This window comes from Magallana gigas, chromosome 3, assembly GCF_963853765.1.
Source record: "Magallana gigas chromosome 3, xbMagGiga1.1, whole genome shotgun sequence".
Lineage (NCBI taxonomy): Eukaryota > Metazoa > Mollusca > Bivalvia > Ostreida > Ostreidae > Magallana > Magallana gigas.
This window is the reverse complement of record NC_088855.1, coordinates 1,386,871-1,411,475: the sequence shown is the minus strand read 5'-3', so window position 1 is coordinate 1,411,475 and position 24,605 is coordinate 1,386,871. Positions and strand designations below refer to the sequence as shown.

General features: G+C 32.6%; 1 protein-coding gene across 2 annotated transcripts in view; it reads right to left on the bottom strand.

Annotated features, from left to right (window-relative positions):
* LOC105333566 (adhesion G-protein coupled receptor D1) overlaps nucleotides 1–24,605 on the bottom strand; it is a 94,839-nt gene that overhangs the window by 3,728 nt on the left and 66,506 nt on the right. The window contains exons 2-8 of one of the 2 annotated variants that reach the window (XM_011436609.3): nucleotides 5,810–5,876; nucleotides 4,567–4,650; nucleotides 3,584–3,687; nucleotides 3,396–3,495; nucleotides 1,765–1,857; nucleotides 1,008–1,138; nucleotides 27–93 (exon numbers count right to left, since the gene is read on the bottom strand). In XM_011436609.3, coding sequence (XP_011434911.2) covers nucleotides 27–93; nucleotides 1,008–1,138; nucleotides 1,765–1,857; nucleotides 3,396–3,495; nucleotides 3,584–3,687; nucleotides 4,567–4,608 — 537 coding nt within the window. In that variant the 5' untranslated portion in view covers nucleotides 4,609–4,650; nucleotides 5,810–5,876. Of the gene's footprint in view, nucleotides 1–26; nucleotides 94–1,007; nucleotides 1,139–1,764; nucleotides 1,858–3,395; nucleotides 3,496–3,583; nucleotides 3,688–4,566; nucleotides 4,651–5,809; nucleotides 5,980–24,605 lie in introns of those variants that run through there. The other variant, XM_011436610.4, reaches the window with a different exon arrangement.

Below are 24,605 nucleotides of genomic sequence, written 5' to 3'. Positions count from 1 at the left end.
ATCAAGCACAGTTGAATAGTACTCACTAGTTGTATGGCCAGAGTGGGGCCAACAAAGGCCCATCGGGTTCCCTGCTCAGGGGTCAACCAGCAGCTACAGAGTCATAGAAAAATAACAAAAACTAGGATAAAATCATAGTAGCAAAGGTGTTGGAAGCTAATTAAAGTGAGGGGGGGGGGGGGGGGGAGGCTAGACTTATCAAAGATCTTGACAAACAAATTTTTTTTAAAAAAATAGCCACCCCCCCCTTCCCGGTTCATGAGCATTCTTGTTTTTTCTTTAATTTCATTTATGATTATCGTACATTGGTCTACAGGGTGACTGAAGTTTACATAGAGACGCGTTTTATGTGCAAAGGTGGGGTTTACATAGAGAGAGACGCAATGTACATGGTGGGGTTGATTTAACATAAATACAATAAGTGAACAGATTTGGTGAGTTACAAAGAAATTTAAATGATTTATATGATGGTTGAAGTTTACACAGCTAACAACACGTGATTGGTGGATGTAGTCTTCAGGCATATACGTGAATAGAGCTTACAGGATGAATGGAGTTTACTATCATGGTGGATGAGGTTTACAGGATATTTGTGGAGTTTACTTAAGGAATGAATTCAATATTTATTTGTTTTATATGATATAACATGGTTTGGGGCAGTTAACGCCTTATAAACCGCGAAGCGGTTTATAAAAAAGCGTAAACTGTTTCAAACCATTTTATATCGTATAAAACTAATAAATATTGAATTCATTGCTTATAATTTTATTTGTTTACTCTTCATTGTAGATAAAAACGGTCATTTTCCTTTACAATGACGTAAAATTGTACAAAATTCACACGTAACGTCAGGTGTATTGATACGTTTTTTTGACGTTAGACTTACTATGACGTAGGCAACATTCTTTATACGATATAAAATAATTTTTCAGCCAATCAGAAAGCGCGTTACAACCAGAATTAATTATAAAATATTTGTGGAGTTTACAGAGTAAATGGAGACCTACAGAGACCCCGATCCGTAGCTGTCGCCCCTCAGGGTTGCTGTCAGACCGACCACCACCATAGCGGGCACCCAACACACCGCCAGCACCACCACCCGCCTGTGGAACCGCTCCAGAATGGTCACCGATCTCAGCTGTAAATAAACAGCACAATCCGATTACTTTGTAAGTCTGGTAACTCCGTGTCGTGACTCCAGATGCGTTACATTTGGTTTTATCATCCGATCAAAGCGCGCAATACAACGCAATTAACCTAAGCCGTGAATACGATAATCCGATGTATAATGAAGTAAGGTCTTAATGAGGGGATAATCACTATGAATACAGAACATCAGAGACAATGATATGTAGAAGACTTATAACAGTTCATGTCTAAAAATAAGCATAACTAATGTATAATGAAGTAACTAGGTCTTAAGGAGGCTCACAGGTTAACAAATCATCCACCAGATCTATCTCAAGGTTTTATATATATAATTTGCCAAGCTATAAACTATTATCTAGTTTTTAAAAATTCCATATCTACCTGAAGTTTTTTGATGTATGGTTTCTTAAGCAATACTCTATTATTTGGTAAATAATTTTTTTTTATTTTAACTTTGAGTATTTGAATTTATAATATTGGACATCAGGGCCTCTTTATGACATTGTTTTAATAATTCAGAATACTGACTAAATAAAAAGATTTATATCATTTTCATGTCTGAGAAAAAGCATCACCGTAAAATCAAAGGCCGTGTGAGTACGATATATATTGTACCTTTGACAGGAGATGAAGTCCAAAGGAGAGCGAGCAGAACTGGAGCGTCAGAAAGAAGTAATGGATGACGGCCGTGGCTGTTCTACACACCAGCTGTTGGTGAAATTGTACTCATATAGGAATTATACATAGAGTAATTATACAAAGAGGAAAATATACATAGAGGAAATAAACGTAGGGGAATTATACAGTCATAGAGGAATTATACATAGAGGAAATATACAAAGTGGAAATATTCGTAGAGGAAATATACGTAGGGGAATTATACAGTCATAGAGGAATTATACATAAAGCTTCTTGCGTAGATCTATTTCTCTTTTAAAAATAACCACTTTTTAATGAGAAATCTTAAACATTTTTTTGGGAAGTACAATGCTCGTGTATCTAAAGCAAGTAAATCAAAATTAGAAATTAAAAAAACCTCAAAAGAAAAAACATGTTTACTTTCAACTCTATAACATATTTGTCAATGGTCAGACAATCTTAATACGCATATATTTACATTCATTTCCTTCCCCCTATTAAATTGCATTGATAGATTTGAGTGATATTTACGCATAACACAGAAGACCCAATCACCAAATCTGGTGCGTATGTATACATTCAGTCTTCCTTCAGAACATGACTGACTCTCCTCCCAACTTCAAACCGGATCACGACCTGATATTATACGTGGCCTGATTAATATTTCATGGATGTAAATATTTTTTAAAGATTCAAATGAATTCAATTGATTAATTTTTTAGCATCCAAAAATAAATTCATCAAATTACAAAATGAAAAATTAAATTGTGTTATTATAATTCAAAACGCTGTGCACTATTTTTGTCAGCATAATTCGGCTGTTCCAATGGCTCACCTGTTAATTGCGCATTACTCGTTGATTAAGGCCTGGATTTTTTTTTAAATAAATCACATTTGCGGAAAGAGAGCAGATGTTAAAAACGTAAATATAAGCATTGAATCATTATTTTTTTAAAGATGTAGTCTTATAACTGCAACGGTGTGTGCAAACAAATTTTCCTAACGCGCTACCGCTTGTTATTCAATTTGTATGCAGAGAGACCACATCTTTTAAAAAATAATGACTCAATGCTTAAATAAAATTTTTTGGGGAAGTACAATACTCATATATCTAAAGCAAGTAAATCAAAATTTAGAAATAAAAAAAACAAAAGAAAAAACATGTTTACTTGCAACTCTATAACATATTTGTCAATGGTCAGACAATCTTAATACGCATATCTAGGAAAAGATGAGTTTTTATATCTAAAAATTACAAATAATTAAATACATGAAAAAAAATGATAAAATCATAGTATCTATTATTGACCACTGTCACCACACAACTATAAATAAACAGTTCTCTGGCAGGTTCCCTCTTTCGAAAACTCCATTGAACTTTCAAAAAAATATGGTGCAAAAGACCAGAGCAAAACCCATCCAAAATGATGCTCAACGATCTTGGCCGATCGCCTCTCCAGTTTAGTATTTCTAAACACCTAAGTCTAACAATTGTCTTAGAAGAAAACCAAAATCCATAGTATACGGTAGAAAAAATCGGTATACACTATGCGTTTAAATAATAAAAGGACACGTGGGTTTTATGTAGTAAAAGAAATAATGCTTACTCTGCTCTCAAATGAATTTTCCGCTCCGATCAGTGCTAGCTGTGCTCCTATAAGCGAAATATTCAAATTGATCAGAATGAACATTCCATCGGATGTGACTCTGAAATTTCAGAAAAGGAAGGTATAGTGCATAATTGAAGGCTATCAAATTCAGTTTTTAAAATCACCGTAAAATGCACCCCACTTACGGCAAAAAACATATAAGACAGAGGGACAACATGGTTCCGACCAATGAAAATCCACTTCCGGTTACAGAAAGTTTGACCATGGAGGCAACCTCTGACTCCGTGAGCTGAAATGGAGTAGTAGCGACTAAATTCATATACTTTAAATGTTATTTATAATATACAAAAAATTGTTACGTTTTATTACTCACGAATTATTCATATACTGTATATGTCATTCTTTAAGGAATGAATTCAATATTTATTTGTTTTATACGATATAAAATGGTTTGGGGCAGTTTACGCTTTATAAACCGCGAAGCGGTTTATAAAAAAGCGTAAACTGTTTCAAACCATTTTATATCGTATAAAACTAATAAATATTGAATTCATTGCTTATAATTTAATTTTTCTACTCTTCATTGTAGATAAAAACGGCCATTTGACCTTTAAAATGACGTAAAATTGTACAAAATTCAAACGTAACGTCAGGCGTATTGATACGTTTTTGACGTTAGTCTTACTATGACGTAGGCAACATTCTTTATATGATATAAAATAATTTTTTAGCCAATCAAAAAGCGCGTTACAACCAGAATTAAATTATTTTTATATACATTATTGTTATAACCCATGAATATTTATATTTTGTAAATGAAATTCTTTGGAAATAAAAGTCATTGACATGATTGATTATTCTACAATATATATATATATATATATATATATATATATATATATATATATATATATATATATATATATATATATATATATATATATATATATATAAATATATATATATATATATATATATATATATATATATATATAGCAAATCACCATATACCTGTACATACTTTCAGTGCTATAAATTTATTCATTTTGAATGATATATGCTTAATGATATGTGCATGTACAACTCATGCAAATTCACATCTTGTCTTCACATATATGAGCAACATTAAGCTAGCCTTATTTATGTTGATTTTTTAACGGGAACAAACCGTAGCATTGCCGACGTCCATTAGAAATGTATAACTCGCCATATTGGTGGATATGACGTCACTTCCTCTGTCAGATAACCACTTCTGTTGGAGATAGATATAATTTGTAGAATATTTATAGAAATATGATTCAAAGTAACATTTTCATTCATTTCTCTTTTCTTAAATCCGTTATCTGTGTGTTTTAAAAAAAATAAATCAGTTCACATTGTACACTTAAAAAAATTCTGAAAACTTAAAATTAGTTGTGTTGTCCATGAAATGCATTACATTGAATATAATTACATTGCACAAACGTAAATAAATGTAAGCGTATGCATGTATAAACAACTGAATACGGGAACTTATGTTATGAAATATCATTATTAATTCGATTTCATTAAAAATATAATATGGTAGGTATAAAATTACGTCCCCTTTCTAAACTTTGTAACATGAAAGAAAAATCTATCAAAATGGGCTCATAATTAATATATTCAATTATAAAAATCCTCACTTTTGTGCTCAAATTGGCCAGGGGGTCATCTTGGATGGAATATACAAAAGTATTCCCAGACTGACAAAGGTTTTTATTTTGTATATACTGTTTGTGTTTAGTGTGTAAGATTACAGCCGTTGTTGTATAGATCGTCACTTCCGGTCCTGTGTTTGCTCTCGGGATATAAAGCATTGCTCCAAACTTTATCATATCAGTGTGAAGCCGGGGATTGAATCACAATACAAGGGATGACTGACTTATTGTTCTGGCATTTTTTTGCATCTGACAATACAGAATGGCCGTCATCTTGATTCCTTATTTATTAATAGAACGGCAATGTTCATCGGTCGCTTAAAGACTGTTTAATAGAATGGTCAAAACATATAATATTTTTTTTGTACCTCCTTTTCCTGTTTTATGAAAACTTTCATATACCAACTTTTTTTTATTTTTTTTTTATTTTAACAAATATTAAAACATCCTAATAATAACGCACAATGACACACCTAAACCCCATTATGGCAGCAAATATATTATTTAAAGGCAGAATATTATCTATCTTCTTCAATATCATTATCCTGAATTCGCCTGGTAAATTTTAAAACTAAATTTAAAGTTTATTTTGGTTACTGAAATTTCACATTTCGGAAAAAGCATACCAGATAACTTTATAAATGCAAAGCGTACATTCATTATATTACTTTGATTTATACATTCGATTTTTAAATAAAATGTAAAAGTACATATTTTCTAAAGTTTAAATACCTGAGATTCAGAATATCAGCGTCTTTTTCCTGGTACGTTACTATTTCACACCTTTGGACTACCACACCTTTTCTCGGCGCATCCCCAGTATCTGTAACGTCCGTTTTATGACCGGCAGTTGCCATCAACCGGTAAGCTGATTGTCTGGGTGTGGACCTTAACTACATCAATACTTAATTACGATACACGCTAACCTCCGTAAGATACCCTTAATTACCAATAAATCTCTCTGTTTTAGCGGAGAAGTTTTATTTCTGTATCATGGTCAGCATTTTATAGATTCATCTCCAAGAGCCGTTTTTAAACCTGGAGGGATAAATGTTCGAGCAAAGACGGCGTCAACTGAGAGTTATGTGAAGCGGATTGATGATGTAATAATTATTAATAAGATTTTTGACATATTGGTAAAAGGAGGTCAAACATTATTCATAACAACATGGAAAACATATGACAGCAGGGTGAGACTAATGGAGCACTCATCATAAGAAGTCAGCACAAATACAGAAAAATCGTTATGCCTTTTGTTTTTTAATCAATAGAATAGTTGTTTAAACCACATCTTGTCTGTGTCTTTTTATTTGGGGGACGAAGGGGGGGGGGGTAATAAATTTTGTTTACTTGATAATTCTACGTGCTTGGCTTTGACTGTGTTTTATTTTACTATGCATCCATTTCAAATCCAGCAATGCGTAATGGGTGGGTTGAGGGTCGAGAGAGAATCTGTTTTAAGCCTATCGTATAAATGTTATATCAACTATAAACCAATACGTATATTATTCAATGCTGTATACATTTATTGAATGATGTTCAGGGCGATATACTTTATCCCCCCCCCCCCCCAGCTCACAACACAATCATAATTAATTACTGTTCCACGGTTGTTATCTACAGAATTATGATAATGAAGTATGGTATACTATGTCCTATAGTTCTAATCATTTTTTGCTTTAAATTTCGAAAATCTGTTTTCAATCAAACTGCATGAGCAAGAAAAACTTAAGTATCAGATGTTTATGTTTATTCAGATACACCCGTTCTTTTAGTCAATTAGGACGTAACTTAAAGGTATATGTGGCGTGGCGTATTGTAGTGAATAACAATAATAAGATCTGATTATTTGCTATATTTCTTTACTTAAGTTATGACTTTCACACAAATTACGCTTTATAAGTCAATTGCATAACAAAGATACAAGACATTAACAAAATATTTTTAGTTTTTTACCGGGATGGTAAAAAATACGAAAGATTTGAATAACCCCGCCTTCAATGGGTCACATGACACCCATCTCGGTCTATCAACAGCAATGGTAACAACGAGAAAGATAGGTATACCGTTAAGTTTGACAGATTAGGCAATGAAAGAAAAAAGAGACTGACTGACAAAGATAGGGACAAGGGAAAATTGTAATCGAAGACCATGAACATTGATGGAATAGGAATTAAAGCCAAATTAAACTTTCCTGAAGTTTCCATTATGAAGTTATAGGGGTTTTGCTAGTCAGGTTCGTGCTCCATGTGTTCCGTGTCTTAATTTATAAGGTATAAACCACAGGTGGATTTTTGTTTTGAAGAAATTTTGAATAGAGAATAAATAAACACTCTCAGTACAGGCATCCCTCAGGGAGAGGGGTATTTACTCCGTTTACCGTGTCGATGATGCTAAAATCGTGTTTCATTTTTATTACACATAATTAATAATTAATATAGTTCTACATTAATGAATATCGGAATAATAATGCTTCGAGTATCACCTGAATTAAGAATTATATTTAAGACATGAAAAACGTGATCATTTTAATTTGTAAACGAACTGTTCTTCCATCATGTTTTCAATGCCAGGTTTTCCCGCACTCACGCACAGTAATAAATGAATGGCGGACTACAGTAATATTCATCAGACGTGTAGCAAAGTTTAGAGACAAATAACTAAGGACAGAACATGTTTTATGGGCCAAAAATTTGTGAAACGTCTAATTATAAGAAGCATGATGTTTATTTTTACTCAAACTCATGTAAAAAAAAAAAAACACGCCACAAATACCTATAAGATATTAAGTTTACAGAAATTTTGAATTATCTAGAAAGAAAAAAATTGCGAGTATTACACTTATTCCATACTGTTATGAATGGACCAGTGTGGAATGTAGATTTTTCTGTCACAAATCTTCTTATAGTGTCTGTTTCTTTATTGTCAATATCCATCCACTAGTATAAAGAAAAGGCGTATTTTTAAAAACCTGATATTTGTTTTTCTGGCATGGGAACACGTTTTGATTATAAAAATGTTAGCGTTGTTTGATAAAAAAAAAAAGTAAAATAAAATATAAAACCTTTAAACAACTATTAAACAAAACCAAACGACCCCCCCCCCATAAAAAAAAACAAACAAAAAACAAAAACCACCCTACCCCCTAAGAACCCATTAATAAACTCAGAAAAAAACTTGAGTAGTTAAACAATGCAAGTGCTAATGTCATATGAAGTCCTGACAGTTTGACAAGACACATATAGCCACCACTCTAAGATAGATAACTCCAGCAGAAAAAAAATTAATCACCAAAGCAACCGACCATCAACCTTTTCGTTTTGAAAAAAAAATTCTCAGGCGAGCCTGACAAGCAAAAATTGACACATATTCTTTTAAAAGACCTGAGAGATTGCGATTAATAAACATACACTTTGGTTTTGTTGGTTTTTAACATTTTACGTTTTTAGCTCACCTGAGCTGAAAGCTCAAGTGAGCTATTTTGATCACATTTTGTCCGTTGTCCGTCTGTAAACTTTTTACATTTTGAACTTCTTCTCTAAAACCGCTTATCCAATTTCAACCAAATTTGGCACAAAGCATCCTTATGGGAGGGCGAATATAAATTGCAGAAAATCCGATATGTATTAAAAGCGGAGAAAACCTTGAAACTGTAGAAAAAGGGGGGTGCATTTTTAAAAATCTTCTTCTCAAGAACTACCGAGGCAAATTCAACGTAGTTTAGCATAAATAATCCTTATGGGAAGGAAAATATAAATTGCAAAAATTAAGGTAGTCCATCCATAACTAAGGTGAATGTAACAATTTTGATTGATCTATACTACATCAAATACACATTTTGAAGCTATTATGAGGCTGACATAAACCAAACTTGGGTGTATGTATATAGTCCAATAAATGAACTTTTTGCACTTAAAACTTTTTAAAGAGTGTCTGCCCTTTAGGAAAATTAAAAAAATCATTTTCTGAAAATATGTATGGTAAACTATTAATTATTTTAGCATATTCGAAGACAGAGAAAGCTTTTGCAACTTATTACCAAGAGAAACGTGTACTAAAGAAATATATTAAAAAATGCATTTTTCCCATAGACTTCAATGTTAACTTCAACATATGATAAAAGCAAAATTAATTTTTTTAAACATTTCAAAGGTGAAACTTTATTATTTAATAAACTCCTTAAAACCACACTAGGATTTTAGTGATCAAACTTGCAATCTATTAGATATGAAATATGATAGTTATGGATGGACTACCTTAAGGGGTAATTCTGTTTCAAATCTGAGTTATTACGAAAATAATAATAAAGGAAAGGCGTGTTTCAATCAGTTTAATAGCTTCGGGTTCGGCATCCAGTATGGGTAGGCAAGACTTGGCCTGGGCAAAACAAAAGATTGGCAGTTATTAATCTGCAAATCTCATTAAAATTTCAGGATATTTGATGGACTAGTATATTTGTATTTGCTGTAAATATTGCTGCAAAATAATGCGTATTTGGATTGCCGATCTGCCCCGGCTTTTATTTTGCCACGGCCCGGGTTTGCAGCAATCTCTCACCAGAGGGCGTATTACGCTGCGCTACAACACCTCTGTTGACGTCTAAATGCCAAGAATCTTGGCAAAACCCATTCTCAATCATGATATTATAAATTATAGTTTTATATGTATTCAGTCTACATTTCGATGTTAAAGCCTCGCTAAAAATATTGAAATAAAAAGATTTTCATTTTACCAAGACTCGTATTCCATACTTCTAAAACGAAGTTCTTTGTTTAAAGCAGCCATGACATTATACGAAAAAGGGTCGATCTGACTATGATGGATTTGCTTGTTGTGCAACAGTTCGCGTATGAAGGGAATTTTGAAACATGCAAAATATTTTGGTGCCGATTTGTGAAGTAAATTGAGGCTAAATATTTAAATGCGTTGACAGTGAACTGTTAACCTGCGCAAATTATGCAAAATCTGATGTAGGGGTACTGAATATTTGTTTTACATGTAGTGCATGTTTCTTGTGTTTAATTGTTTACAATTTCTATTTACTAACCATATTTGAGTGTTAAGCTTCGAATTATAAGCAAGATACAGAGATTTGCTCACAATTCTATGTTTGTACACAGATCGTAAAAACTAAAGATTAAAAAAGTAAAAATTTGTCAATATTTATTAAGAAAATTTTCAAAGTCTGTTCTTCCAGAAACCAACTTTAACAACTTATTGTATTGTAAACTTAACCTGAGGTTGGGGCCACAATGGGGTTCGAAGTTTAACAAATGAATATATAGAGTAAATCTTTAAATATCTTCTTCTCAGAAACTAATCAGCCAGGAAAGCTGACACTTGTGTGAAAGCATCATCAGGTAGTGAAGATTCAAAGTTGTGAAAATCATGACCCCCCGTAGGTATGGTGGGGCCACAATGGGGGGGGGGGTCGAAGTTTAACATATGAATATATAAAGTAAATCTTTAAAAATCTTCTTCTCAGAAACTAATCGGTCAGGAAAGCTGACACTTGTGTGGAAGCATCCTCAGGTAGTGTAGATTCAAAGTTGTGAAAATCATGACCCCCGGGGTAGGATGGGGCCACAATCCATCGTATAAATCCATTGTAGCATATGACACAAGTGTAAGCAGTGAACACATAAACACGAGACTGAGTACGTAATAATATAGGGTTAAAGATTTTGTATCCTGACGCTGTCATTCTTAATATACATCCACATTTTATCATAACTAGTATATGACTTCAGTGACAGATTTGCGAACTTATTTTAGTCACGCTACTCTGTGACTATTAAACTGCCTTTGAGTGCATGCTAAATAAACTAGCTAGTGTTTAAACGACCCTTCCATGTTTATTATAATACAGCTGGCCTGGTTATCTTTGTACAATTTGATTTAGTTTTCCCATACAGAATCTCAAGAAACCGGGAGCTTCAGGGGGTTTGCCCCTGGCCCCCACCAAGGCTATTGACCCACTTTGGCCGCTTTGACGCCCCAGATCTCCTGCGTGCAACTTGTGCCTTTAACGTCAAATCCTGGATCTGACTCTAGAATTAACTTATACCTACTGTTTATTATAATGGATAAATGTGTTACTGTACAGTAAATGTTTTGGCACATGATCACGTGGGTGTCAATAATCGATTACAATGAACAAAATAGACAAAAAAAATTAAAAAGCGCTCAAAGATAGTCAGGAAACGCCGCATGTCAAGTAGAGGCTTCCGTGCATCACAGAAACGTAGAAAATCACTTCCGTGTCAATAGCAAGACGAGTTTACACACACGTCAGTCTTGTAAGATGTCACGTGATGTGTGTCTCCAGATTTTCAGAGAACTACAGAATCCTCTACACATATAGGCAATAGACAAAGTTAAAGTAGGTTAAAAAAAAAGATTAAACAGGTTTTCATAAATATTTCAGACAAAGTAGGCTCATAGTAGTTATGAAAACGCGTCGTTGGTTCGATGAATAAAGCATGTACAACATTTCACCTCTAGGATCGGTTGATCAGATTCCATATAAGTGTTACTATTTTGATACTTCTCTTGATAAACATTTCGTTGAAACAGGAAGAAAGCTTTCAAAATGTATCAGTCAAACACATCTTTTGAACACTTATATTAACCCGGACGAAAACTACCCTTAAAACAACCCGGAGGAAAACCCAATTATTCACACTTTATTTGGATACTTGTTTTCGCTGAAGAGCTTTAGCACGTGCTTCAAAAACTCTTCAGACGAAATTTAATTCGAAGAAACCTAATTTCAAATGTCAATTTAAAATTTGTCAAAACACATCGTGTAAGGTTATATTCATAACAAGCGTAAAATATTTACTTAAAAAGGCTCGAGGGTCACCAAGTTCTCCCGCAGACCGTCCTTAAAATTAACGATATGTTATTATAAACATAAAATGACATTTATTACAATAAGTTTTAAATCTTTTAAATTGTCATCTTATGTCTTTATATAGAGGTCTTCTTTCCAAGAAAACTGATATAGTCTATTAACAACGACCACGGTGACACAATTCTCTGAGTAAGATAATAAGATTACACGATTTTCAATTTAACCCCAACCTGTTTCTAAGTAGAGCGATAGATGTATATTTTCTCTGGAAGCAAAAATTGATAAACCAGTAACAATTATTCTAGCAGCAGTTAGTTGTATTTGTTCAAGCTTTTCTGTGTCTGCAAGAGAACGTCCTCCCCAAACTTCTGGGGCCCGTTTCTCAAAAGGGCCTACGTCCAGGCGTAAGCTTAGTCCGGACTAAATCAGGGACTAAACCTCAAAACCAGACTAAGTTGCGTTTCACAAAAAGGCGGAAACTTAGTCGGGACTAAATTTGGGTTTAAATCTACGTCTGCTAATGGGTAGGCGTAAGTCCTTAGTCTGTGCACAAAAATGGCGAGTGTTTTGTTTCTAAGGCAAAATAAACATAGATTATCAATTTTATTTTTTGGTTATTTTTCGTATTATTAAGGAAAACATTCACATTTATTGAATATTTGTACATATATATACGTATAACTTAAAAAATACATATATTGTTCGATATATTTCTAAATACAATTTGATGAATAATGGGCTGACCTTATTAAACGTAATATTCATTACTTCTCGTTAATGAAATTTACCTAAAGTATGAAGAATAATGAAAGATGGGTATACCCGATAACTGATATAAACACACTAATTAAAAAGTTGTTATAATTCTAAATTAAACATGTATTCCCCAACAAGATAGATGTATATAAGTACGAATAGATTATTGGTTTTTAAATCAATACTCAGTAAGCATAGACTAGAATTTAATGTTTCTAATCACTAATCAAATTTGAACCTATGAAACAAAACTGATTTCAAAATATTGAGAATACTCCTTTGAATAGGATAAACTAAAAACGTTTACAGTTGTAGCTTGTCCTTGTGTATGGTTCTTTCTGTTTGTTCTTTACGCATATTACTTACATCTTAACAACAGGTATACATTCTCATTTTCATTATTTTACTCATAGTATCTTTACAAAACCGTATGAAAGCTGCATGTATTTTGAATGTTTATGAACTCGCATTTACATATAATCAGTTTTTGTTTTGTTAAAATATTACTTAAAAGTATGTTTTAGAAGCGTGCAGATTGTGCATCAATTTTAGATCTATTGACAAGCGTTTGTCAAGGTTCTTGAAGATTCTAAAATTTCACATGCACATCTCCTTGAATTTTTGGAAAACAAATTCATGAATCTTATTAATTCAAGGATGAAGTGATCAATTGCGTTCATATTTAACACCGATCGTAATTCTTTTAAAATAGGTATGGTTTACATATACTATCAATGATCTTCGTGCATATGCATATGTATTGTTTATTTGTACTCATTTAACTTAATTGATCTTTAATTACTTGAATTCATGATAGTTTTGTTTCATCATATTTAAGATGTATGTATATCAAGGGATGTTTTTTTTATTTCGAAGTTGTCGACTTGCAATACAAAAGCGTTGTTTTAGCAGATTTACAACAGTGTGCATTATTTACTAATTTGACTAGCTTGCATTTGTCATACTTAATAGATAACCAATTATTGTATACACCCCACCCCAATAACCTAAAGCAGAAAGGGAAAAAACTCAAATGCACTTGTTCAAACCGCAAAGATGCAAAATGCCTTATTGGGGGGGGGGGGGGGGGGGGGTTGGATGCATTTTCCATTAAACTTTTAAAAACCTTTTATTTATAAAACTTTCTTTTATATTTTTATTTTAATCAAGATACTGTATACAGGGTTATTTTCGTCCCGTGTAATTTCCGCCCTTCTACACTTGCAAATAGTTTCGCTATGTCGCGAATTCGCCCAGTCACAGTTGTTATTTAAGTTATTTAAAATTATAGAGATTGAAAATCAACAAGTCTTAAATTCGCCCGCTGAAAACGAGGGTGAAATGATTGAAAATTAAACGGGGGCGAATTATTCCCTGTATGTAGTATATATAACTTTAACGCACCCCCCCCCCCTCCCGAAAAAAACCCAAAACAAAACAATCAATCTCAATCGATTAAACCAAAAACAGAAAAGGGTGTTGGGGAGATCCCGGCCTCAAATGTTGATAATTCTTGTCTTGTTAATTGTTGAAAATATCTTTCAAAACTATTATCATTTGAATTGCAGAAAATCAAGCCTCGTTTCTATGTCATTGTCTACATTCTTTCAATATCGGAACAGAGAATGGAACGTTTCTTCCTTCTGTAGACATGGACAAGGCTCATGTTATGTTATTTATACAGTAGATATTTTCGATTTCAGTTGGTTGCTGTTAAACTCATGGTCATTTTATTTTCTATAAATAATATAGTGAATTGATAAAAAAGAATCAAGCTTTATCCCAGTATTTGAAAGTGTCTAAATATCTATATGAAGCATACTTATCATTCTGCAGACGTATGCGGGCATATCTACTGTACTCTGTCCCTGGGTTCTATAAATATTTGAAGTTTACACGAACATTGAAGTTAAATGCTACGTATTGTTTCGTTCAATTTATATGTACGATTGTGCCTCAATATCATCTACAATGCATTTAATTGTCACATATTTGGTTTTTCTGAAACCTCTTATATAATATGCCGCTTTCATATCAACTGTTTTTTCTCTAAAATTTCATTATGTTAAGAAGTGTATAAGCATTTGTTCTACTTTCATTAATATAAAATGTTATGAACAACTTGAACTATGCACATTCAGTGGTAAAGTATAACATGCGTACTTTCAAGTACATGCACTATGAGTTGGAAAATTGATCCACCACATATAATCAAAGCCTCAAAGCAAAACAAAATACGATATGCGCATGCTTAGTACTCAGCGGAGATGTCTTAGTTCTTCGACATTTAAACCCTAACTTACACCTCTTTCAGAAACGCAACTTAGACCCGACTAAATATTGGCGTAACTTTGTTAGTCGGACTAACTTAGGCCCAAATTTACGCCTTTTTGACTGAGAAACGGGCCCCTGAAGCTTATTCCAAATGTGGCCTAACGAAAGATGTGTACATAAGCGATCAAGATGAAGGATTTAATTTATATTTTAGTTTTTTTATTAGAATTATTCTTTTGTGTGCCTTTGCTATTGTATTATCAATATATGCTGTCCATCTGAGATTTTCGGAAAAAGTTAATCCTAAGTGTTTATGGCTTAACACGTACTCAATGTTACAATTTTGAAAATTTAGAGATGGATATTTAAAAACATTTCTGTGTTAAAATACATAGCTTTTGTTTTTGTACAAAGCTATGTTATATTCATAAATGAATATCGGAATAAGGATGCTTCTAGTATCATCTGATATAAGAATTATAATTAAGACATGAAAAACGTGATTCTAATTTGTAAACAAACTGTTTTTCCATCGTGTTTTCATTGCTAGGTTTTCACTCACTCATGCGCAGTGGCGTTATAATTGAATGGCGGACCACATTAATATTCATCAGACGTGTTGCAAAGTTTAGAGACAATTTACTAAAGACAGAACATGTTTTATGGGCCAAGATTTTGTGAAACGTATAATTATTAGACGCATGATGTTTATTTTTACTCAAACTCATGAAAATGTTTTACTCAAAACACGCCACAAATACCTTTAAGATATTTAGTTTACAGAAATTTTGAATTATCTAGAAAGAAAGAAATGTGCGAGTATTACAGTTATTCCATACTGTTATGAATGGACCAGTGGGGAATGTAGATTTTTCTGTCACAAATCTTCTTATAGTGTCTGTTTCTTTATTGTCAATATCCATCCACTAATATAAAGAAAGGGCGCCATTCATTTATAACGCCACTGCAAATGAGTGCGGGAAAACCTAGCAATGAAAACACGATGGAAAAACAGTTTGTTTACAAATTAGAATCACGTTTTTCATGTCTTAATCATAATTCTTATATCAGATGATACTCTAAGCATCATTATTCCGATATTCATTTATGACTATAACATAACTTTGTACAAAAACAAAAGCTATGTATTTTAACACGTTTTGTTTAGAAAATGTTTGCGTTATTTGATTAAAATAAAAAGAAAAAAGTAAAAAAAAAATATAACATCATTAAACAAACTATCAAACAAATGAAAACGACCCCTCCCCCCCCCCAAAAAAAAACAACAAAAAACAAAAACAAAACAAAAACCCACCCTACCCCTTAAGAATCCATTAAAAAACTTTTTAAAAAAAATCAATCACCAAAAATCAACTTTTCTCAACAAATTTGAAGCAACCGACCATCAACTTTTCCGTTATGAAAAAGTTTGTTCAAAAGCAACTTCTTAGACATTTCTCACAATAATTGCGTTATTTGATTAAAATAAAAAAAAAGTAAAATAAAAATATAACACCATTAAACAAACTATCAAACAAAAGAAAACGACCACCCCCCCCCCCGAAAAAAAAACAAAAAAACCCAAAAACCCACCCTCCCCTTAAGAATCCATTAAAAAACTTTACAAAAAAAACAATCACCAAAAGTCAACTTCTCTCAACAAATTTGAAGCAACCGACCATCAATTTTTCCGTTATGAAAAACTTTGTTCAATAGCGACTTCTCAGACATTTCTCACAAGCAAAAAATGAGACATATTTATTGAAAGACCGGAGAGATTGCGATTGATAAACTTATACTTTGGTTTCGTAGGTTTAAACATTTTACCTTTTTTCTAAACACCAGTTCCAAAAACTAAACTACTGATTGTAAGCAAATTAAATGTATTAACTTGGGAATATTATCGAATTAAATGAAAAATTTGAAAGATGGATCGAATACAACTTTTTTTTATATATTCTTGGAGACCCTGTTATGTATTGTCCTTTACAAATATTTAGATTATTAAGAAAGTAATAATAAAGTTCGAATATTGAAATCAAAAGTACATGACAGTTTTCTCATTTCAAACTTTGGACCGTATGCTTTAATATGAATATCTTATTTATTGCAGTTCGGCCACGTGTTTTAATATCTGAAAGAGATAAGAAAAAAATGTGTTATAAAATTTAAATTCTACTAGTATTACTATCTTTATATAATGAATTTCGTTGTTTATGTTATACTAGAAATGTCTGCGAAATTTCACACTTTGTCAAATCCATTGTAGCATATGACACAAGCGTAAGCAGTGAACACATAAACACCAGATTAAGTACGTTATGATATAGGGTTAAAGATTTTGTATCCTGACGCTGTCATTCTTGATATACATCCACTTTTAACCATAACTAGTATATGACTTCAGTGACGGATTTGAGAACTCATTTTAGTCACGCTACTCGTAGTTAATTGTGACTATTAAACTGCCTTTGAGTACATTCTTAATAAACTAGCTAGTGTTTAAACGACTCTTCAATGTCTATTATAATACAAGCTGGCCCGGTTATCTTTGTACAATTAAATTTTCCCATACAAAATCTCAAGAAACCAGGAGCTACAGGGGGTTTGCCCCTGGCTCCCACCAAGGCAAAATGAATGACCCACTTGGGCCGCTTTGACGCCCCAGATCCCATGAGTACAACTTGTGCCTTTAACGTCAAATCCTTGATCTGACTCTGGAATTAACTTATACCTAATGTATAATGATAATAATGGATAAATGTGATACTGTACAGTAAATGTTTTGGCACATGGTCACGTGGGTGTCAATAATCAATTACAATGAACAAATTGGACAAAAACAAATTTAAAAAGCGCTTAAAGATAGTCAGGAAACGCCGCATGTCAAGAAGAGGCTACTGTGCATCACAGAAAACGTAGTTAAATGCAGAAAAAAATCAATTCCGTGTCAATAACAAGACGTGCACACACACGTCAGTCTTCTAAGAGGTCACGTGATGAGTCTCCAGATTCAAAGAGAACTACAGAATCCTCTACACATACAGGCAATAGACAAAGTTAAAGTAGGTTTAAAAAAGAAGAAGATTAAACAGGTTTTATAAATATTTCAGACAAAGTAGGCTCATAGTAGTTATGAAAACGCGTCGTTGGTTCGATGAATAAAGCATTTACAACATTTCACATCTAGGACTGGTCGATCAGATTCCTGATAAGTGTTACTATTTCGATACTTCTCTTGATAAACATTTCGTTGAAACAGGAAAAAACCAAAATGTATCAGTCAAACACATCTTTTGAACCCGGACGAAAACTACCCTAAAAACAACCCAGAGGAAAACCCAATTATTCACACTTTATTTGGTTGCTTGTTTTCACTGAAGAGCTTTAGCACGTGCTTCAAAAACTCTGCAGGTGCAATTTAAAGTAGTCCGAGTATTGCACTACGTCATAATACGGATTTTACAATATTGGTTCGACTTTTACAAAGCGTTTTTGATACCTGGTATTGATTTTGCTCTACATCGCTGTTGTAAACAATGGCAATAATAAGCAATTAAAACTGTAATATATGTATTCTATGAGAGATAGAAATAATTAATGTTGAGAAACTCGATTCCGTTAAAGTAAAATGAAAAACGAAGTTTCTGATTAACCAGGATCTCAGGTATGCTTATATCTTCTTTGTTTTGCCCCCCCCCCCCGAATTTTTCTTTTTCTTTTACTAAAACCGGTTTAAATTTAGAGACAGAAGCTATTTCGAATTCATTCAATCGTCAATTAATTAATGTTTAAATGATATCTAACATTGTTGACAGATCTAGGCAGAAAACTGTAGCAAAATGTGATTTTTACGGATTTTTTCGTCATGGTCTACTTGGTTTAGAGCTTATAGCGTGAAAAGTAATCCGTCAACATATAATTTATTTTACCAAATCTTTTTTCTAAGATGTCAATCTATAGAATAAACACCATGAATTTAAGTTTGAGTCCATAAAATAGTAAAAAAAATTACCAAACGCGATACTAGCATTGCATTTTTTGTATTCTATTTTGATACATCAGGTCCATAAAGCGTACTTACTTACAAAAATTTGCGCAATTTTATTGATGAGATATGGCTTAAATAAATATTTATACTCTATTTTGTATGTTCAGTTCTAATTTTCCCAAAATTGGTAATTATTTTTAGGAAAAACGGACGTCTGGCAAATTTAATAATTGTCAATAATTTTCGCAAGGGGGTACACCCGTCTGAGAGGTGATAACAAACAAACTAGCATGTAAACATACATATTTTCTTTTGTATATGTATTGCTAGAATGTATATTTATCATTTAAAGCTAAGCTTTTAATGATTGAGCCCATTTAGTGCCGAGTATAGGACTACCTTAATTCGAAGAAACCTAATTTCAAATGTCAATTTAAAATTGATCAAAACACATCGTGTAAGGTTATATTCATAGCAAGCGTAACATATTTTCTTAAAAAGGCTCGATGGTCACCAAGCTCTCCCGCAGACCGTCCTTAGAAATTAACGAGGCCGAGTACAGATCGAGTACGCACGCTTTCGCGCAGCATTTCTTTTGTATTGTGACGTCATCTGTTTGCTTGGTTGACGCCATGGCGTGATAGTTCCAACTGCAGATATTCAGCAAAATTTGTTGAAAATAGCTCACTTGATGGGTAAAATTGATATTATATTGTGGAATAAACATAAATGTCTCGAAGTATAAGCTATACGCAGCACAGTTAAGGCTGTCAATAAACTCCGTTCAGACAAAAAGTACGGGAAATGTGCATTATGACATCACAGTATATTACAAACCTCGAAAGTACTTATTAATCTATTTATTAGTAAAATTAACTTATACTAATCTTTTAATTAAAAACAACAAATGCTATTACTTACAATTTTGATGTCCGTTATATTGTACACACTGAAAAATAAGCGAGATGTCGTTCTCGCTGTACTACAAAATATGACGTCATATGCTTCAAAATGACGCATTAAGTTAAATCATTGAAGGCTATCGTGCAGTTTTATAGCGAAGAAAAATAAATGTCATACATTAACAGAAAAGTATAAATGAATATTTTGTTTAAAATTATTATTAGTAGAATGCTACCTATATAGTCTTATTTTTATTTTGTTAAAAGTATGCATCGTATAAAGAAGCCACCTCGGTTTTGTATAAAATATCATATATCTAAAATCTGAGTACCTAAATAAATCACTTAATTGCAAGGGCATACACTTACCTGATCCCGACAAACTTTTACATGTGAATTTGAAATATGCTTCTACGATCCTTGTAAAATCTTACAAATTAATTATTTTTTAATGAAATTAACCCCGTGACCTTCAAAATTATTCAACATATGCATTATAAATTACGGTTTCTACTAACAAATATTATTATCTTAAAAAGTTCGCACCGTTTTTCAAAATCTACGATATAACATCAAGTTATTTCATAATTCAGTTGTGAATTTTAACATGATTATGCCCTTGCAATATTGAATTTTTTAAATGACCTCAAAACCACAAATACATCTGCTTGTACCATGCGACTGCCATATCACGTGACCACTATGAACATAAAATATTGTACTGTTATATATATATTTTAGAAATATATTGCATTTGAGTGACTGTTATTGATTTTAAAAAGGACATGCCAGTTTAACTAAAGTATACGTGTTTTCATCACAAACATTTGCCCATATTTTTATTGACCGCCTTAACTGTACTGCGTATTTGTGCTCGGGTCGAAAATGTGAAGAGGGTTCAGCAAGCCTGTCCTCTGTCACGTTTTCGTAACCCGCTTAAATATAGATTAATTCCAGTATTTCAAGACAGTAACCATGTATTTTATATTAATAGTTTTAAAAAATGTAAAAAATGTGCAAAATTGATACATTTTAAGCAAAATCCCATAGGATCTTATGTTAAAAATTAACAAACTTTGAGATGACCCCTTAAACCAAAGGTGTGGTAAATGTCTTATTTTTTATATTAAAAAACTAATTATGTATCAGTAGAAATTCATGTGAAAAATTTCATTAAAAAATCTAGGGAAGAACAAATTAGACCCGGCCTCGTTAAGATGTTAAGATGTTATTTTAGACATAAAACGACATTTATTAATTTCTTATATCTTTATATAGAGCTCTTCTTTACAAATATTAAGTCTACTAACAACGACCTGTCACCACGTAACACAATCCTCTTAGTCAGAAAATAAGTATGGTGGCATAGATCTGCCACCACTTGTCAGATAATTATGTCGACTTGTCAGATCTTAATGTCGACTTGTCAGATAATTATGTTCACCTGTCAGTTCTTTAAGTCGACTTGTTACTTATTCACGTGTTTAAGAATTCAAGATTTTAACCTTTCCACGCCCAATTTGTGCCATCCATTTGGAATAATTTTTTCTGACAAGTCGACATAAAGATCTGACAAGTCGACATAATCATCTTTTAAGTCGATATAATTATTTGACAAGTCGACATAATTATTTGACAAGACAACATAACATCTGACAAGTCAACATCATTATGACAAGTCGACTTACAATATGAATGATAATTTTCTTTAAACTAGTGGCCATATTATTTTTTCTGTCAGATACTTATGTTAACTTGTCAGATCCTTATGTCGACTTGACAGATAATTATGTTAACTTGTCAGATCTTTATGTCGACCTGTCAAATAATTATGTTAACTTATAAGATCTTTATGTCGACTTGTCAGATATTATGATGACAAGTTGATGGCAGTTAGTGGCACTAACACGCTTTAACAACAAAAATCGAGTTTCTAGTAAATGTGGTTATTTTCTGACAAGTTGACATAAAGATCTGACAAGTTGACATAAATATCTGACACGTCGACATAATCATCTGACAAGTCGACATAACTATCTGACAAGTGGTGGCAGATCTATGCCACCATAAATAAGATTACACGGTTTTCATTTACCCCCCCCCCCCCACCAAAAAAAGAACCACCCCAAAAACTCATGCTCATTCTGCGTGAGGACTACTTTTGAGTTTTATATATCAATTTATTGCTAACCTGTATTCTTACAAGCATAAAATATTTTCTTAAAATGCTCGATGGTTACCAAATTCTCCCGCAAACCGTCCTTAAAATTTACGATATGTTATTTTCAATTTAAAAAAAACAAAACCCAAAACTCATGTTCATTCGTCTGCATGCGGACTACTTTTGTATTTTGAATATCAATATATAGCTAACCTGCATTCCATTCTTACAAAAAGAAACCTAATTACAATGACTTTTAATATAAAGCAATGTAGCCCCCCCCCCCCCCAAAAAAAAAATAAAAAAAAAATAAAAAAAAAAAACAAACAAAACCAAAACAAAACAAAACAAAAAAACCTTCCACTAAAATAAAAACAAGAAACAAACATTTTTTTCCCATACTAGTCTTGCCCAGAAGAAATGTAAATTTTGTTTGATATTCAATTGAAAGTGAGAATCAAATATCAGAGATATATAATCTTACAAGCTAGTCTTAGCAAACTTTAAAAAAGGTATCAATAAAGTCAATGTTACAAAATTAAAAAAAAATATAAAATACGATTACTGGACAAATGTTTTAAAAATTTGACCCTAATTGGTCCGTAAAAGCAGGTTATAGGGTCTTATATATTAAAATGAAAAATAGATTTTAAAATTATAGACAAGAGGCCATGGGGCAAGCAGACATAAGTTTCCAAAAAGTTGCAAATGCAGAGGTGAAGGAGTGATCCACTCCCGCAACACTTTTTGCACAATTCATAGATGAGTGACAATAATCATTTGCATTTCCTACCTGAACTCACATGAGGCAGTAGCTGTGTAGGACATAAATTAATCTAGCTGCAAATGCTGGTACGAACTTATGAATATAAATGATCTTTATTGATATTTTTAGTAAACTACTGTAGATTCCTAATTAAACGCGAGAATTTATTATCCGTGTAAAATCGCGAGGAGCACCCTTCGCGAATTTTAAAATATCGCCATTATTTTTTGAGAGTTGAGAACTATGAGAAATATGGATAAAAGTTCCGCGTTCGCGATTTTATATATTCTCGCGATTTGATACAAAACAGCGGGATCGCGGAATTAAGTACTCGCGTAATATAAGGAATTTACAGTATAATATTATTTTAAATTATGATTTTCAATTTTTTGAATTATACATGAAACTGTAAAATTTTGTAGTGGATTAATGATTTTCATTTATTTCGGGGGATAATTGTCTATACATATTTAAAATTGGTCCAATATAAATCATTTAAACATGCCTCATGAAACTCATATGTACGAAAAGTATTGGAATGGACAACTCATACGTTAACAACTAAATGATACAAAAAGACACCAAATGGACAAATCATAGGTATGACAACTAAATGATACAAGTCATCAGTTCGAAAACCCATAGGTATGACAACTAAATGATACAACAAGTCAATTATACTCAGAGACACTCATCGAAACGTTTTGAAACAATAAGCGGTATAATAGGTTTTGCTTTTATTTTCAAAGACAAAATTGATGCTCTAATAAAGATGTTATACGTCAAGCATCTACGGCTATTCATATAACATATAACGATTAATTTTGGTCTAAATTAATCTGAATAGCATAGATCACACAAACAAATGTGTAAATCTTTTTTGGTTTTTGGATTTTTTGTTTTAATACCTTCAAAGAAAGGCATAATGGGTTTTTTTTATCGCACTATGGGATTTGAAATTATTTGGAAAAACCTGCTTACAGAAAACCCTCAAGTCAAGTAGGCGAAATCTATATGTTATTGAGTTCACCCCCCCCCCAAAAAAAAACCCAGAGCTCTAATCGACTGTTTGAGAGTGATAGAAGTGTTTATTTCCTTGTTAATTGACCTTTAGCGATACTCAAGATGTAAACCGATTGGAAATTTTTTTGGCACCAAAATTAGATACAATACGTTGCAGGACGGAATATGACATATGTCAAGATAAACTTTGTCAGATGTTTTCAAAACTGATGACTTAAAAAAAAATGTTATGCATCAAGCATCCAATAATAATTACACGTACACTAGGCAAAATTGCTACCGCACCACTTACTATTTATTGTTTTAGATCTAAACTTAACAAAGATGAAATAGTATATTATTTTCATGGTTTATAATAATGCAGAAAATAAAACATCATGTGTTGCAAACTTATTGACCAGTTGCTTTGAGTACTGTTTATGAAACATTGGTACCCCCATTGTTTGATTCACATATCAATATCGGGCGTTGCTTCATTTGCTCGGATAAATGCGATATGTCCGTCTTTGTCGCTAAGGAATTACGCGGCGATTTGAAATTCTTGCTCGGTCCCTCGCACTTGCGGTTTGTACAAATTTCCGGTACAACCTTGCAATTGACGTGTGATGCCTATTACACACTGTGGTTACCTAAAAAAGACATTTTTTATTAGATAAGCATGCTGCATCATTGTTTAGCCAATTTCACGGGTAATCGTTCAATTATTAAAAAACAATTCTAACCTCTCCAAACGAGCACCCTGCAGAGACCATACCAACTGCCCTGCCACGCTCTTCTGTGGTCAAACGCGGCAAACCCT